Source organism: Xyrauchen texanus, chromosome 3, assembly GCF_025860055.1.
Source record: "Xyrauchen texanus isolate HMW12.3.18 chromosome 3, RBS_HiC_50CHRs, whole genome shotgun sequence".
NCBI classification, from domain to species: Eukaryota; Metazoa; Chordata; class Actinopteri; order Cypriniformes; family Catostomidae; genus Xyrauchen; species Xyrauchen texanus.
In genome coordinates this window covers 33,389,284-33,407,075 of record NC_068278.1, presented here as the reverse complement: position 1 = coordinate 33,407,075, position 17,792 = coordinate 33,389,284, and the positions used below count along the sequence as shown (strand labels likewise).

Sequence of the window (17,792 nt, the reverse complement as noted above, 5' to 3'; positions counted from 1 at the left end):
GAAGGAACTGGCACGAGACACGAAGTCCATAAAAACATGACTGATTCAAAAGGGATAAAATCACAGAGAAACTCTGGTAATTATTACATTACCACGCGTCTTCATGTAAAACTAATCCCATTCGAATAGGGCTAAAGAAAAAGTATGCAAGTTGATTGGCTAACCGATTCCATGTCAAAGGACCTATCAGCTTACACCATGCGAGCCAAGTGGCTTAACACATCACATGTGAGTGAGTCTCTTGGCTAAAAGATAACAAGTTCAAAGAACCTATCAGCTTGTGCAGTGTAGAGTTTCATGACTGAACTTTTTACATACCTGTTGCATGAAAATGTCACCCACACGGTGGATGAGGTAGTTCTTGTTGCTGTTGATCTGGATGCAGCTTTGCCGGCGCTCCATCATCACTGACAGGAAGTCTCGGTGGAGGAAGAGTAGTTCATCTAAACAAGGGAAAATTCGACCAATAGTTTCCAGATCCAGCCCGACTTCCTCCCGCATGCCCCGCCTGAAGACTTCCGCCATTATCATGAGTGTTTGCACATGATGAAGCTCTGTTTGCATGAACTCTGAAGAACAAAAGCACAAAAACACTTAAAGACCAGCTATAAGTAGGGAAAGAGTTCTGGCACAACATTTCTTCATTATTCTTTAGGCAAAAATATACAAAATATAAAAATGGAGTATAATTAAAACTGCTGACCGTAAATGACATCCTGTCTTTTGATTATGTGTTTTTCTTGCATCTTGCAGAACTGGGGCTCCACTGCCAAGCTCCATGACTCTGCCTCCAAATCTATGGCATTCATCACCAATTCATTCTGCAGAGGGGCATCTATGGAGTCTATTGTGAAATAGGGCACACAGGAAAATATGTTCTTAATGTCCACTCCCCTCATTTTATGAAGATAAAATCAGTTGCAAAACTCGGGAGCTTCTAGATTTTAATTTGAGAACTTGTACAATAAATATTTGTATTCGTAAGTTGAAATTTACATTTCACAGCAATGATGTGAATACTTATAAGATAAAAATCTGAAGTTGAATGTAATCTGCACTCACAGACAATAATCAAAAACCTGTGAATTGAAGACAAATAATCACAAATGTATAAAATTACATTAACATGAATACAGCATATTACATATTTACTTTTGTACTCTATTCACTTTTGTAGTACAACCACAAATTGGCAATTATAACCTCTCAAATCTAAAATAAAGGTAATTTATTTCAGTTTTTTTTCCCCCTCCCCTTTTCTCCCCAATTTGGAATGCCCAATTCCCAATCTCTAAGTCCTCATGGTGGCATAGTGACTCATCTCAATCCAGGTGGTGGAGGACGAATCTCAGTTGCCTCCACGTCTGAGACAGTCAATCTGTGCATCTTATCATGTGACTTGTTTAGCGCATTACTGCAGAGACATAGAGAGTGTGCAGGCTTCATGCTATTCTCCATGGCATCCACGCACAACTCACCATGTGCCCCACCGAGAGCGAGGACCCTACCTAGCAACCGGGCCAATTTGGTTGCTTAAGAGACCTGGCTAGAGTCACTCAGCATGCCCTGGATTCAAACTCACGATTCCAGGAGTGGTAGTCAGCGTCATTAATCCCTGAGCTACCCGGGCCCTCAAAAGGTCATTTTTAAATGTCTTCTATATGACAGTAATTCATTTCTTAGTTCTAGTTAAAAGTCTGTTTAAACTGTTTTATCAGCCTTTCCATGCTGATCAATCCTTAAAATCAAGCAGTAAGAAAGTACACCTTGACGCTTTAAGAATAAGATATGCTATGATCAGTTTTGATTGGTCCGGCATCAGTTGTTCCAGCTCTTGTTATTGGTTACAACTTTGTTGGCCCCACCCCCGCCCAACACTGGTAGCCTTCCCTGTCTCATCTTGATTTACAAGTGCACAAGTGAATTTTCCTACAGGTTTATCACAAAAGTAGTTACAAAAATCAAGGCGGGAAGATTTGAAGTTGCAGTGCCAGATTTGAGAGGTAGTAACTTCCGATTTGTGGTTGTACTGCAAAAGTGAATTAAAAAACAAAAGTAAATATGTAATCAAGTTTGTGTCTGTTGTTGAACTTATGTCAATGTCATTTTACACATTTGTAACTATTTGTCTACAACTTTTAATTCAAAACAGGTTTTTGATTATTATCTGTGAGTGCAGATTGCAACACTCAACATTAGATTTGTATTTTGCATCATTGTTTATCATCACATCGTTGCTGTGTGTTTTTAATTCACAAATACAAATATTTATTGTACAAGTTCTCAAATTCAAATCTACAAGCTCTCGAGGTTTGCTACCAATTTACCTGCATATATTTTTAACTGTTTAAGTGAATGTAAAATTGTAGAAACTATACCTATAAAGCTCTGACATCTTTAGAACATTTGAATATGAGCTCAATGATAGACCAAAAAACTCAACAAAATCAAAGGGGCTTTATAAGAGTACCATGCGCCAATTCAGTATGCTGAGTCTGGGGTAGGAACACAAACTGTTTCAGCTCTTATTTCCTCCAACGGGCAGCTGTTACCTTCAATGAGTGAGGAGTCAGTGGATGTTGACGATTCCATGGTTTGGAGGAGCTCCTCTGATTGTATGTGGTTCCTCCAATCATTATCTGCTTCCGGGCTCTCACTAAGCCTTATGGTAAAATATGATAAATGTTTGTTAAAACAATAGGAAAACTTGCACTCTTTCACTCATTGCAACAAATGCAACTCTAAAAAGCTCCTGCTTCCTTGGGTTGGTGAAACCAAACACTGAAAAATGTAAAAGGTGAAAACAAGAGTTTTTTTTTTCAAAAAGGTAGCAGTTATACTGTATGTCATTTATAGGGGAAACGAAAAGATAAAAAGAGAGCAGGTCAACTTTTCTGTCCTTTAGAGCTTGTGTTTAGATTTCTGAAATTCACAAAAGATAGCAGTAATTTTTGGAAGTTTAAATGCACAGGCAAAGAACGTCAATGTTAGCAGTTAAAATTTATCCAATTATTAATTCATAACTTTTTGTGGTATATTTAAAATGATGAAGTCTTACAGCACATCACAGTATTTGGTCCATTTATATTGAATGTGTTAAATATTATTGCCCAGAAAGAGTGTCAGACCTTTCAGTGACTGCAGGCACACTTCTGGACAGAGGGCAAGGCAGAGGAGTAGAGACTCGTGATGTCATAACGGGAAGAGAGGCAGAGTTGGCCATCTGAGAGGATGAGGAGGAACTTTCACGCACTATAAAATCTACATGTGAAGTGGAGGCAGAAAAAAAGTGAGACCAAAACTGAAATATAAGTGCCTGCATAACTAATAGAAGGTAACGACTCATGTAAATGAGATGCTTGCAAGTCTGGTATCGTTTTTCTTTGTGGATTTTCTTTCACGTGTGTGATAAAGTGGCTCAAACTTACTTTGAGGGAGTGAGGCTGTCCTACTCTTCACTGATGTCACAGAATATTTGTCATGTGGTTTCTGTAAAAGGGATTATTATTATTATTATTAATATAATGTTTTAAGATGAACATTACTTAATGCTAATTGCCTACCAGTGTTGGGGAGTAACAACTTAAAGTAGAGATGTTAATAAATTAATAAAACAAAATGTTTCATTGGTGTGACAGTACTGTAGGTCAGCTTTTTTCAAAATATTGTATTTTGCACACAGACTTACAAAGTAATGCTGTCCCCCATAATTCAAATTACCCACTTGAGCTTATTCTTTTAAAAAACCCTCGTTGTTTTGGAGCTAGAAAAGTACAGCTTTGATTAAATAAAAAAAATCTATATAATTATAGTTATATATTAAAAAATATAGTACCCACTTAAATAGCTACTATTTGCTTTTTGATATTAGCTTCAATATGCTTTTTGATTGTAGTGCAGCTAGCTTATTGCTTTAGTTTTATTTAATTTTTTTCAAAAGAGGAGCTAGACTGTCATGATGAATGCTAGAATGTCACCAGAATGTGACCAAACATGGGCAAAGTGCCTGTGAGTTTAACTATTAAATAGGTCAAATTGGTCAGACTTAGATTTAGTTCAAGAGAGAGGAAAAAAAGAAATTGTGCAAACACAAGCGCAGTCCACCTTCAGGCATGGCGTAGTTGAGTCTTTACAGCCCTTATGGACACTCACAGCACAGTCTAGGATGACAATAAGGAAAAACATTAAGTCAACAAATAAAAAACAAAAATAAACAATATGGATATAAAACACATACAAAATAACTGAATCAACAGGCAGATTCCCAAAAACGTTTTCAAGTCAAAACATAGACTCATCACAAATCACAAGTATTTTCTACAATGAAAACAGATAATTTCATTATTTAGAATTTTTGTTCTTAATTAAAATGAACTCACATGTGCAGTGGAGGACCTCCTTCCCAGTGGCTGGCTTACTGCAGATCTCACAAAATGTTGACCCCAGGACAGATCCTGCTGAAAACTGGTGTCCATTGACTTGCCGGTCTTTGGTCTCTCTCTCCTTCCCTTTCCCCTTACAGAACCAAGGGAAAGACATTTGATCACTGACCAAGGTTCCCATTGTCAGAAAGTTTTCTGCTTGTGAAGTTAGCTTATGTCTGACATGCTTGTGTGGCAAAAAAAAAAGGCCACTGGAGAGTTTAGGGCTGGTAAAAGAGTTACAGACAAAAGCAGGTTTAATGATTAAAAGGAAGACCTCTGGTTGTTTTTGTGCCTAATTTTCAGTTTTTACCCCCTTCTCTTTGTTCTCCTTCTTCATTGGATGGCTATTAAAGGGACACCGTGAGCAAGAACTTGTACAGAACTGTTAACTTTACCAGTTATTTTGTGATAACTGGATTTTTAAGATCATTTATAGAGATAAAAAAAAAAATTGTGGCCAATTAAATATTTTAGAGCTGAGAATAAGGTTTTCAATGTATACTTTTTTTTTTTAAGATTTTAATAATTTTCATGGGTTTTTCAGGTCTGGAAATCACAATTTTTTTAATTCCCTGGTAAGTCTACGTTTTCCATGACCGTGGGAACTCTGAGTATTGTTTTATGTATGATTGTATAGCTAAACTGAATCTACACTGGCATAAAAATCTTTAAATCTTTATACTGGCAGTTCAGAATGCGTGCTAAGTGTTAAACTCGCTGTGTTTACCTTGTTCTTGTTGCGAGTGCTATACATTCGGCTCTTGATGAAACTGAACGTGCGACTGACTTTGTATTTTTCAGACTCCGTCTTGGAAGGGATAATATATTTATCCCATTCCTCTTCCTCGATCCTGCAACACACGAGCCCACTTTAATTAATCACATGGTTCACATCATAATCACAAACACGTGCCTTGTACTGTACCAGCAGACCATGATACAGAGGGTGGGTAGTTTAATTATTGTAACTGATTTAGGGAAATTCATGCAGTCTTTTCCTAGCTACAGGAAAATTAATAATTAGTCATCATCACCCTCTGTTCCATAACTAGGGCATACCACCTGAGCAGTGGGTACATTCTCTGCATTTCATACATACCTGATTACAAATCTTTGCTTGGTGGGAGGTGAGTTTTTAAACGAGGACCGAAAAACACAGTTAGGGCACAAACACACAGGCTTTCCTGCTGAAAAGACCAGTATTACTTTCCATGCTGGTGTAGGCTGATTTATGCTAGGTAGTTCTGGTTTGGTGGTGGTCTAATTGGTGGACCAGCATAGCCAAGCTGTCCACCATCAAACCATGGTTAAACCTCGGTGCTCGGTGGCCAGCATCCAAAACACAGCATAAACTATTGACCAGCTATGCTGATCTTTACAGCAGGGTTTAAGAGTTATAACATATTGTAGTGTCGACACAGTGAAGCAACAGCACCATTTGGAGTTAATTGACAAAAGTTAAAAAGCATTAGACGTGACTTCATGCCATTGGAGGAACTACATAAAGGTTAGGTTATTAAAAGGGTCATGCCAAGGGTGTGGTTGTTGTTTAAGGGCTAGGGGGCGCTGTATTGACATACTCTTTGAGGAATTCGGAGAGCGTGAGGTGTTGCAGGGAGTCGGCCAACTCTTCACTTGTCTCATCATCAGCCGACTGAGCACGCCTACGGAACCTTAACTCCCTAAAGAGGTACAGTACAGCACTCTGAGAGCTTATAGGGCACGTGTGCACACACACAAACACACCAGTCATTCTGCATTTCTGCTCTAATTTATCTACAGACAGTCTCTAGATGGCGGTATTGTGCTGTGAGAGAATGGGGGAGATTTTCAAATACCATCTGAAAATAAGTTGACAGATATGGCTAATACAGTATGATGATAAAGAAAGTCTATAACAACAGACAAGGTACTCTGATCACAGAATTTGAACCTTCACACAAACATACACACTCGTTCATTCACATTCACATTCAGGTTTTGCTTTTGTTTTTCCTCCATCAAAAAAGTTCTCCCACTGGCAGCCATTTACATGAGAAGGTTAACACCTTAAAAAAGGCACCATGTCCTTCAAATCAACAGGAAGCACTCTGTCGCCTGGTAACCTCGTCGTCAGAGACACGGTTCAAAATTAGTTTATTCTCTGGTTAATAACTAAAGAACGAATCAGAGGACATGACCCCTTTTTTTGGAGGTCTGCATTACCTTTTCTCTTGAGGCTGTTCAGTCATGATGCAGGCACGGTGTTCTGTGGAGGAGAGAATACTGATGTTGATAAAAAAAGATTTTACACTAATATGTCTTTGTGGATTTTATCATTTAAATCCCATCTGTTTAAGGTATAGTTCATCCAAAAATGTAAATGCTGTCATCATTTACACAGCCTCATGTTGTTCAAACCTGCACGACTTTCTTTTTTCCATGGAGCACAAAAGATGAAAGGCATAATGTGTCTCATAACAAGTCATACAGGTTTGAAACAAAATGATGGTGAGTAAATTATCACAGAATTTAATTTTGGGGAGAACTATCCCTTTTAAGGCCACTTATTTGTGGATTTTCAAGAATCAAAAAGAGACATTTTTACATTGAGGGAACAATTCTTCTTGTTCAGTCACCGATTGATGACATCACCTTTACTTTCCAACAACATCTTATCATATGATGATGAAACCCCTTGAGGATGAAGGCAGATGTGCTACAATTAGGCTTCCACAACCAGTAAGCAGAGCAAAGCCATGGGAACAAGCAGCCACAAGCAAACACAGAGCTCACACATACTGTACACAAGTACACAGACACTTAGACAGTACACCACAAAGTTACTATATTATACAAACAAACACACTTATCCCTTTTTCAATTACACACTTTCTCTCGCATAAACACAGTATTAGGAGCAGTGATGTGCTTTGCTGTTAGTAGCATGCCGTGTAACTGGTGAGCAGGCGAGCGAGCGAGTGAGCAATCTGCAGTGGCTTTACTTACTAACAGGGTTGAGCAGAGACAGAGATTTAGACAGAGACAGTGCCTGTAGAAGAGACCTGCTGCCACTGCTACTGGAGAGGGCACCATCTACAGGACACAGCGGACATTACACTCACTACAGACCAACACTACTCTACATACAAAAACTTGCACAGAAAAGGGAGTGTGTGCTGGATTTAGTTGGAAAGTTTTGAATAAAATATCAAATGAGATATGAATGAGCAAATATCCTGATGGTTTTATACCCTATTCATAAAGTCGTTTCATCCCAAGAATAAACAAGCAGCATACATGGGTTGTGTCTCAAAACCAAATTTCCAAACATGTCCAAATTGATGCACAAAAATGCTGACTCAGTTGGGCAGTTCACTTGGTTTTGATACATGGTCATCCTCTCTCCAGATATCTGTTAGTAGTGTGTGCATCTTCACTAAAGGTTTGTTAGTGACTACCAAACATGCTTTTAATAACCCATGGTCACATGTAATGGCTTTTACCTAGGCTGGTTTCCATAAACTATTTAACGACCAAAAATAAATATCAGATATTTCTTATAAACCTTAATAATCAACTAAATGTAGTGTTGGATGGAAATAGTTGAACTAGAGATGTGCACAAGAAATCAACTAATTGAGTAATTGTTCTTCACCAGATAGTCGGCTACTAAAAACACTACTTGAATATCCAAAAAATTATTTTCCTTTGTGCATTTGCCTCCTGTGGGCAACACTGAATTATGCTGTACTTTCCTTTTGGATCTCTCACTGAATTTTGCAGTTACAATTGAGTCCACTGAGGGGCACTATCAAATGTTGGATAAGAGGAGACATAATTGTGTCTTTGTGTGCTTTCAAGCAAAGCCAAATATGGCAATACTAGTAATATGTTGATTCTCAATTATTTCTACTTTATTGGTATTCGGTTCTTGTTGGAATCATGCACAGCAGGAAACAAGGATCTGATTTTATGGTGGAAAGTAAATGTGAAGCAGTACGAGAACCTCAGAAGCTTATCAGACCACTATGTGTGTTAAATATCTGAACAAGATGGAGAGCGCATTTTATAAAAGCCAACTTTCACCACTTATTTTTCTGAAGAATAACATGAATGATAAAAACTTGATAGCCTTGATAACCCTATACTGCTGTCAGCAATGGTTTCTATGTAAGCTCCAGGTGAGTGCAAATGTGTTTTACATTTATTCATTTGGCAGATGCTTTAATCCAAAGCGACTTAGAACAGAGAAAAACATAAGCAAATCATCTTAAGGAGACAGTCGTAAGAAAAGTGCCATATTACAAAGTTTCACTAGCATCATAATAGTAGTATTCAAAACAGATTAAAGTGCAACAAGAATTCATTCTTTTTTTTGTAATAGTTATTTTTGTGAATGCATATTGTTCCTTTAATTGTTCTCCCCCAGAAGAGATGCATATTAAGTTGAAGTTAGCTTATTTTGAAACTGGTCTTGGTAACATTTGTGAATAAAACTAAATATATGTTTCATATATGTGTCATACTTGTGTCATTACTGATACATTATTATGTCATTTAGAGGCAGAAACAGTTAGACACTCAAAAAGAGTATATATATATATATATATATATATATATATATATATAGTAAGTAATTTTTGTAAGTAATATTCACCCTTAAAAAAATCATAACACAAAATATCCAAAGAGATCACATGATAAAGGTGAATTAGCTTAATTACCATGTGCCATAAAAATAAATTATATAAATAAATGCTCAGATATTGCTGTAATAAATAAACAGAAATTCATGATATTTTAATTGGTTACAAATCAGTCCTTCCTATAATCTCTCCAAATCTTATCGGTGCTTAATACAGACTAGACAGTAAATAAAAGAGGTGTTATAACTTACTATATTAACCTCACTTGTTTACATCTACGATTATGTGTTAATATCATAATCTGTTGTTTAAAGATGACCAAAACGCAGTCACTACACATTTAGTCAAAACTGAGATATACACGAAATCTGGTCAGAATCATTTAGTTCTCTTACGAGAGGTTCTCTCGTATTGCGTAAGCTAGCTTACGCTACGGGAAAGATTCATCTTTTCTGAGATATTGAAGCCAAAAAATTATCCTTAATTTTTGTATCCATTGTCAACGCAGTGCGGCAGCTGCAGACCTTGAGCGGGCTAGCTAGCGAGCTCATAGGTTGCTCTGCGGCAACTGCTGCAGCCTATAGACGAGCTTGGGCGAACTCGCATCCAATGAGAGGCGTCCGCGCGCTCACTGCATCAAAGCCCGCCAAAAAGGGCGTGACTAGAGTGCATATAAGCGTAGTTCGTAGGCTGGAACCCTGATTTTCATCTCTTCAGCGAAGCTCTCCGCATCGCTGACCTGGAAGCCGCGTCGCCGTTTGAGGGGCATCTAGCAAGCGTGGACAGCGCTAGAAGAAGCCGGCCGTCTCAGCCACCTTCAGCCATCCTGCGAGCTACGCCATCCGACGACGTATCCTTTTATTAAGCAAGCTAGTTCTCAAGAACTATTCACAAAAGAGTACGAGCGTCTTTTTCAAGATGCCTCGCTCCACTTGTGCCTCATGTCGCGCCCTTCTCAGCACAGGAGACCGCCACATCATCTGCGCTCTCTGCCTGGGACTGGGGCACGCAGAGCTCGCCCTCACTGAGGGCGGATGCGATTTCTGCGAGGAGCTACCGATGTCGACCCTGCGGGCTCGACTCGAAGCGGTCAAAGCAGAAACCGCCGCGCCGCCTTACCCTCAGCCGCGCAGGAAGAAGCGCCGCTCACAAAGGCTGCCGGAAACTGTGGTTGAAGCGACTGCCTCGCCGGAGCCTCTCCCTCGAGCATCGCTTTCACCCTCCCCGCCCCCGGGACGCGCAGTTGCCGCCGAGCGGCCGCACTGCTGCCATCTCGGATGACGAAGCGGAGGATAAGGGCTGCTGTTCCATCATGGCTTCGGACAGCGAGGAGTGGACAGGCTCCCAAGCCTCCTCCTCAGCCCAGGAATCCAGCAGGACCCGCGCCGGAGTCGAAGGGGAGTTAACACGCCTCCTCACACAGGCCGTCGACCGCCTCGGGCTCGAGTGGTCACCGCCCCCTGAGCAGGCACCCAACAGACTCGACGGCTGCTTTCTTCAAAGCCATCGCCGCTCTACACCCGCGGCCCGGGCCGCTCCCTTCCTGCCGGAATTACATACGGAGCTTGCAAAGTCGTGGAACGCTCCGTTTTCAGCCAGGACCCGTTCACACGTCTCCACCTCTCTCGCGTCGGTGGACGGCGCCACTGAGAGAGGCTACTCCTCCATCCCCCGGTCGAGGACTCGGTAGCAGCACACCTTTGTCCGCCCTCCGCGAGATGGCGTTCCAAGCCTGTGCTCCCGTCTAAGGCCTGCAGAGCGACTTCCGCCTATGTTGGCCGCGCCTATTCCGCCGCCGGCCAAGCCGCATCTGCTCTGCACTCAATGGCCGTTTTACAGATCCTACAAGCAGACCTTCTTCGGGAGTGGGATGAGAAAGGCAGGCACCCAGAGGCTGTTACTGATCTACGAAGCGCGACAGACCTCGCCCTTCGCGCTACCAAAGCTGCAGCCCAAGCTCTAGGGAAGTGCATGGCCTCGCTGACTGTGACCGAGAGACACTTATGGCTAACACTAGCCGACATGGGAGAAGCAGAGCGCTCCACGTTCCTCAACGCACCGCTCTCTCCAACCGGTCTCTTCGGCTCCGCGGTGAGTGGCATTGTTGACCGCTTCTCAGAAGTCCAGAAAGCCACCCAAGCCATGAACCTCTTCCTGCCGCGTCGCGCTAGCTCCTCTGCAGGCCGCTCACGTGATCAGCCTCCTGCACGAGCCTCTTCACAGCGCCCAGTTCAACAATCTCAGACTTCTCAGCGTCGACAGGGCGGCCGCCCTCGATCGCGCTCAGACAGCCGCCGCAGACCGCCTCCCCCGCGGGCCTCGATCTAAGGTAACGCTGAAACCCGAGCAGCCGAAGTCTTCCTAACTGTGTTGAACAAACGACGGCTCAGTCCCGCCGCGGCCGGACCACTGTCAAAGCTTTACCCCCTGTCAGTCCCCTTCTCTCAGGCTACTACAGTGGTGAATTTAGCAGCCAACAAGCCGGTGACACTGCCCGCTTGCCTGCACTCAAACGCCGTTTTCACGGCGACCCAAATAAATCTTGTAAAGAGCAAACATGTCTTATGTGTAGAAAAAGTGCCCACAACCCAGTGTTCGCCCCTACACACAAGCATAACACATCCCGTGCCCCTATCAGAGCACGCTCTCATAAAGCGGTTACGAACCGCTCGAGCGTCAGAGTCAATGAAGGCGCCCACAAATGCGTGCGCGCGCCCATTCTCTGCCCGCTCTGTCACACGACCAGCCCTATGTGTAGAAAATGTGCCCACAATCCAGTGTTCACTTCTGCACACAAGCACTGCATGTCTCGTGTCCCCACCAGAGCACGCTCACATAAAGCGGTTACGAACCGCTCGAGCGCTAGAGTCAATAAATGCGCCCGCAAATGCGTGCGCGTGCCCATTCTCTGCCCGCTCTGTTACACGGCCAGCAACCATTCCTCTGTGTGTAAGTCCCGTGCCCATGACTATGCTTGCGCATCACGTAACAGATGTGACTCTTTCCCCATTCATTCCAATCGGGAAGTCACTCACAAAACAGCCTGTTCATGCTGTCTGCGAGCAATCATGCATGAACACACTAAACGCGCTCACACATTTTGTTCAGCGCTCTGTGTGCGGCAATCAGAGCGAATTGGCCATTCACCCTCTAGCGTTACGCTTCAAAGCGTGGGAAGCTATTCCAGGGATATCCAAGTGGGTGTTAAGCACAATACAACAGGGCTATTTGCTACAGTTCGATCGCCGCCCCTCGCTTCAGAGCGCGGCTCGAAACCACTGTGAACACGGAAGCAGCGTGCATGCTTCGTTCAGAAATAGCAAGCCTTCTGTGCAAAAGGGCCATAGAAAAAGTGCCACCCTCTCTGAGCGAGTCGGGGCTTTACAGCCGTTATTTTCTTGTTCCCAAGAAAGACGGCGGCCTCAGACCCATATTAGATCTCAGGGTTTTGAACAAGGTGCTTGCAAAAAGACCGTTCAAAATGCTTACAATCAGGAAACTCCTCGCGCATGTGCGCCAGGGGACTGGTTTATTTCTCTCGATCTGAAAGATGCATACTTTCAGATTCAGATAAATCCCGTCACAGGCCATTCTTGAGATTCGCCTTCGACGGCCAGGTTTATCAATACACCGTCCTTCCGTTCGGCCTGTCCTTAGCACCCGTACTTTCACGAAGTGCATGGATGCGGCGCTCGCACCCCTGCGGAGTCAGGGTTTGCGAATTCTGAACTATTTGGACGACTGGCTGATTATGGCTCAGTCACATATGGAGCTTCTGTCTCACAGAGCAGTTCTCCTCAGCCATCTGAACAGTTTGGGTCTTGCAGTCAATTGGACCAAGAGCTCACTACAGCCCAGTCAGACCATTTCCTTCCTGGGAATAGAACTAGACTCCGTGGCAATGACGGCTCGCTTATCTACACAGCGCGCACGCCGTGTTCAGCGACTAGCCGCATCTTTTCAGATGAACAGCCTCACGCCTCTGAAGAAATTCCAGAGAGTGCTAGGTTACATGGCCTCAGCCGCAGCAGTACTTCAGCTGGGTTTACTGCACATGCGCCCGCTTCAGCATTGGCTAAACACCCGCGCGTCTCGCCGGGCTTGGGCCACAGGCCGCCAGCCCATCAAGGTGACTCAGACCTGCATATCAGCTCTGCAGCCCTGGACAGTGGCCGAATGGTATCAGCGGGGAGTGACAATGGGAGCTGTATCTCGCCGAAAAGTCATCTCGACAGACGCGTCCAACACGGGTTGGGGCGCGGTCTGCGAGGGCTCTCCGGTTTTCGGCCTATGGTCAGTTCAGGAAAAGCTCCTTCACATAAATTGTCTGGAAATGATAGCGGTCGAGTACGCGCTCGTGCGCTTTCTCCCGGTCATTCAGGGTCACCACGTCCTGGTCCGTTCGGACAACAGATCTGTGGTATCCTACCTAAACCGTCAGGGCGGTGTCAGATCCAGGAACCTCTTCCATCTGACAAAACGCATACTGAGTTGGTCCCAGTGCCACCTGCGCTCGCTGAGGGCGACGCACGTGCCAGGCCACCTGAACGACGGCCCGGACAGACTGTCCAGAGACAATATTCCCCCAGGGGAATGGTCCCTGCACGCTCAAACAGTCCAGACGTTATGGCACCTATTCGGCAGAGCAGAGATAGACCTCTTTGCGTCCAAAGAGAACTCTCACTGCCCAGTATTTTTCTCGAAAGCGAGGACGCGCTGGCCCAGGACTGGCCCAGACGCCCGCTTTACGCCTTCCCTCCCGTCTCGCTATTGCCACAGGTAATGCAGAGGATCAGGGAAACGCGTCACTCGGTGCTCCTCATAGCCCCGCGTTGGGAGAATCAGACATGGTTCCCGGAGCTTACGCAGCTGTCACTGACAGCGCCGTGGCCCATCCCAGTGAGAGCAGATCTCCTCTCTCAAGCTCGCGGCACAATCTGGCATCCCCACCCAGAGCGCTGGGCGCTGCATGCGTGGGTGATCAACGACTACCCGTCGCTCTGCCAGAAGGAGTAATAAACACCATCATACACGCTAGAGCCCCTTCCACGAGAAGACTCTATGCGTCAAAATGGTCTGTGTTCTCAAAATGGTGCACCGACAGAGACCTGGACCCACGGACATGTGGGGTGTCGTCGCTGCTCGTATTTCTACAAGAGCTGCTGGATGAGGGCAGATCCCCATCCACGCTCAAAGTGTATGTGGCGGCCGTTGCGGCGTTCGCTGAACCCCTGCACGGCCAGTCATGGGGTAAAAACGAGCTGGTCATCCGCTTCCTCAGGGGAGCTAGAAGGATGAACCCCCGCGCCCCCATCGGTTCCTATCTGGGATCTTTCTATAGTTCTCGAAACTATGAAAGCCCCCCCTTTCGAACCACTTCAATCCGTGGATTTGAAATACCTTTCACTCAAAACCGTTTTTCTGACTGCCCTGTCATCAGTCAAACGTGTGGGAGACCTTCACGCGCTGTCTGTCAGCGCTGCGTGTCTTGAGTTTGGACCAAGTGACTCCAAGGTCATTTTAAAGCCTAGACACGGCTATGTTCCCAAGGTGATTGGTACTCCTTTCAGAGCACAGGTCATTTCCCTATCGGCGCTGCCAGCACCGGATAGCGAATGCGACGCCAATCTCCTTTGCCCGGTCAGAGCACTGAGATTGTATACTGCACGCTCCGCTGCTTTCAGACGCTCCGAGCAGCTTTTCGTTTCGTTCGGAGGGCGCACCAAAGGTCTCGCCGCCTCGAAACAGACACTATCTAGATGGATAGTGGACGCTATTGCTGCTGCATACGCGTCAAAAGACCTGCCATGCCCGTTGGGCATTAGGGCTCACTCCACTAGAGGCATGGCATCCTCGTGGGCATGGTCCAGCGGAATTTCCATTCACGACATATGTGTGGCAGCGGGATGGACTTCCCCTCCACCTTTGTCAGATTTTACAATATGGAAGTGCCCGCTCTGCAGGCAAAACTACTAGCGGTTTAATACGCTACAGCTCCCCTGGTGAGCTGCACTGATGGGACACATTCCACACAGACCGGCACCGCCGCTCTGTCGTTCCCGTCCTACTATGTGCTTATGTATTACACAATCAATGACCCGCATTCTTGCCGGCCAAATATTATTTCCCCACTCATAAGGGCTCCCCGGGTCCCCCTTAATTCCCTGGGGCTTATACAGTGGATGCTTGGCGCGCACGGCGTTGACAATGGGTTCCCGTAGCGTAAGCTAGCTTACGCAATACGAGAGAACCTCTCGTAAGAGAACGTATCGGTTACCTAACGTAACCTCGGTTCTCTCTAGATGAGGGAACGAGTATTGCGTAGCCGGCCGTGCTCGCGCCACGAGCGACTTTTCGCTTCAGTCAATGAAAACCAGGGTTCCAGCCTACGAACTACGCTTATATGCACTCTAGTCACGCCCTTTTTGGCGGGCTTTGATGCAGTGAGCGCGCGGACGCCTCTCATTGGATGCGAGTTCGCCCAAGCTCGTCTATAGGCTGCAGCAGTTGCCGCAGAGCAACCTATGAGCTCGCTAGCTAGCCCGCTCAAGGTCTGCAGCTGCCGCACTGCGTTGACAATGGATACAAAAATTAAGGATAATTTTTTGGCTTCAATATCTCAGAAAAGATGAATCTTTCCCGTAGCGTAAGCTAGCTTACGCAATACTCGTTCCCTCATCTAGAGAGAACCGAGGTTACGTTAGGTAACCGATACGTTACCCAATAATAAAACTCTGAAGCCATTTCTCTAATTTTCAGTATTGGCGTAGTAACTGTGTTTTGGCTTTGCATGGTAGTACAGTACTTGGCTGTTCTTTTTGACATTCAGGTCCTACTCTACACAGGTAAGGTGAGAGGTGAAAGGGGAAAGTTTAGAGGATCTGACCCTGGTTGAGGTCGGTGGGTGAAGGGTGGGTGTCCCTACTGAATCGTGGAGGCAGCAGGCTGATTTTAGGTGAGGTGTACGAATATGAACGCAGGCGGATGCCCTGCTCAACTTCCTGAAAAGAAAGAAAATAAACAATTTCACTTATGAACTCTGGTATCCTCACAATGCTAACAACTTTAATAATGATGGTAAAAACAACATTGTTCATGGAAGGTCATCCGTTTCTCTGTATATCCTGTTTCACTGTATTGATGTGTATTGTTAAAGACAGGTGAAATGTCTGTACAACTACAGGTTCTGTGGTTATGTTAAAGTGGCTGTGGTACCTTTGCAGGGGTGGGGTTACAGGCAGAGGAGGCAGTGTGAGAGCAGGTGCAGGTAAGGTCAGGTGCGGGGTTAAACTTAGCATCTCTGCTGTTTTTGACCTCAGGGTGTTGCTGGGGGAGGGGTTTCTTCATTAAAATAACGTCATCATCATCCTCTTCACTGTCCATTTCCAAGGCCACCAGACTTGGGCTTAGAGAGAAGATTGGACTTCTAAAAATTCTTAGCAACCACTGAGAGTAAGATGAGCACCACTTAAACATTCTAAATATAACATTTTGTGTGGCACGCATTCTCCACCAATTACCCACATATTTCAACCAAAGTTTTTGTGCAAAATTGATTTTCAAATCATGCAAACTTTTTCAAATGGACTTTTATTTATATGATCCCTGTCTGGGTTTAGACATTACTACTAGGAAGCAGAGAACGTCTTACTTTTTAGGGCATCTGTATGCTGCAAATCAGGCCTGGGTTGGTTTTTTATTTAATTGCCTTTTTTACAGGCCTTGCACAGAATGTTCAATAGACACAACACATCAGGATTACAGACACATCAACTTTATCAGTCTTACCTTAGGTCACATGACTCTGTAGGTGAGCTTGAACTGTTATAGGTCAATTCAACAGGTCGGGAGACACGCATGAGTCTATCCAGCACCAGACCCGCTGCAGATGTGGGAGGGAATGGCATAAGTGGTGGAGAGAAAGAATGAGAGGCATGATGCCTTCCCCTCCAATCTTCTTCATCTTTAATTGATGTGGGAATATATAATGCCCCTGTTGGCAAGACACCCGAATCTGACATTTGCCACACCCCGCTATCTGTTCCAGAACTGTCCTCTGTGACACCAGAAACAGAGTACTTCATATTGAGGTCATCCTCCTACATCAGAAGAGAACACAAACATAAATGTTCATGTCCTAGCAAACTGGCAGTAAATAATGGATGATGGCCAGTCATTACAGCAAAATAAACCCAGACAGGGTAATCAGGATCAAGTCTTGTATATTCCTAAAAGGATTTATTTAGCCATAAAGACAGTCTGATTGCACATTATCCCACTATTTACATGTCTACTTACCAAATAATACATAAATTGACAAACGCATTGATTTTAGTTGAAATTATTTCGTTATGCGAGAAGAAACAGACAGTGCTCCTAGAGACATGAAGCTAGCACATATTGGTAGCATACAGTTTAGCAGTCATATAAAAGTATTTGACTGCAAAATGCCACGATTGACCAATCAGAACCATGAATTCTAAAGAGCTGTGTAATAAAGTGCTTTAATATAATCAAACTAGCTAAAGCCATGGTTCTTTTGTTACTAAGAACTTAAATGCAAAGCCTGGTGTTTCATAAATTCTGCTGGGTACAATTGTTGTAGCACGTCTTTAATAATGTCAAACCACAGAGTTTTGTTTTGACAAAAACGTGGCAGTAGAACAGTTGTGACTGAGGAGCCTGGCTACAATGTACAAGTGCCCAGACCAAATAAAGACTTTCCCTAAGACTTTCACTG

General features: G+C 44.3%; 1 protein-coding gene across 7 annotated transcripts in view; it reads right to left on the bottom strand.

Annotated features, from left to right (window-relative positions):
- arhgef28a (Rho guanine nucleotide exchange factor (GEF) 28a) overlaps positions 1-17,792 on the bottom strand; it is a 109,798-nt gene that overhangs the window by 27,679 nt on the left and 64,327 nt on the right. For 4 of the 7 annotated variants that reach the window (XM_052102222.1, XM_052102174.1, XM_052102178.1 and 1 more), the window contains 14 exons: positions 16,841-17,151; positions 16,268-16,457; positions 15,939-16,053; positions 7,413-7,499; positions 6,630-6,672; positions 6,005-6,106; positions 5,152-5,275; positions 4,380-4,515; positions 4,105-4,160; positions 3,429-3,489; positions 3,129-3,261; positions 2,553-2,662; positions 704-844; positions 319-569 (listed from right to left, as the gene is read on the bottom strand). In XM_052102222.1, coding sequence (XP_051958182.1) covers positions 319-569; positions 704-844; positions 2,553-2,662; positions 3,129-3,261; positions 3,429-3,489; positions 4,105-4,160; positions 4,380-4,515; positions 5,152-5,275; positions 6,005-6,106; positions 6,630-6,672; positions 7,413-7,499; positions 15,939-16,053; positions 16,268-16,457; positions 16,841-17,151 — 1,860 coding nt within the window. The remainder of the gene's footprint in view (positions 1-318; positions 570-703; positions 845-2,552; positions 2,663-3,128; positions 3,262-3,428; positions 3,490-4,104; positions 4,161-4,379; positions 4,516-5,151; positions 5,276-6,004; positions 6,107-6,629; positions 6,673-7,412; positions 7,500-15,938; positions 16,054-16,267; positions 16,458-16,840; positions 17,152-17,792) is intronic. The other 3 variants (XM_052102199.1, XM_052102189.1, XM_052102206.1) reach the window with 3 other exon arrangements.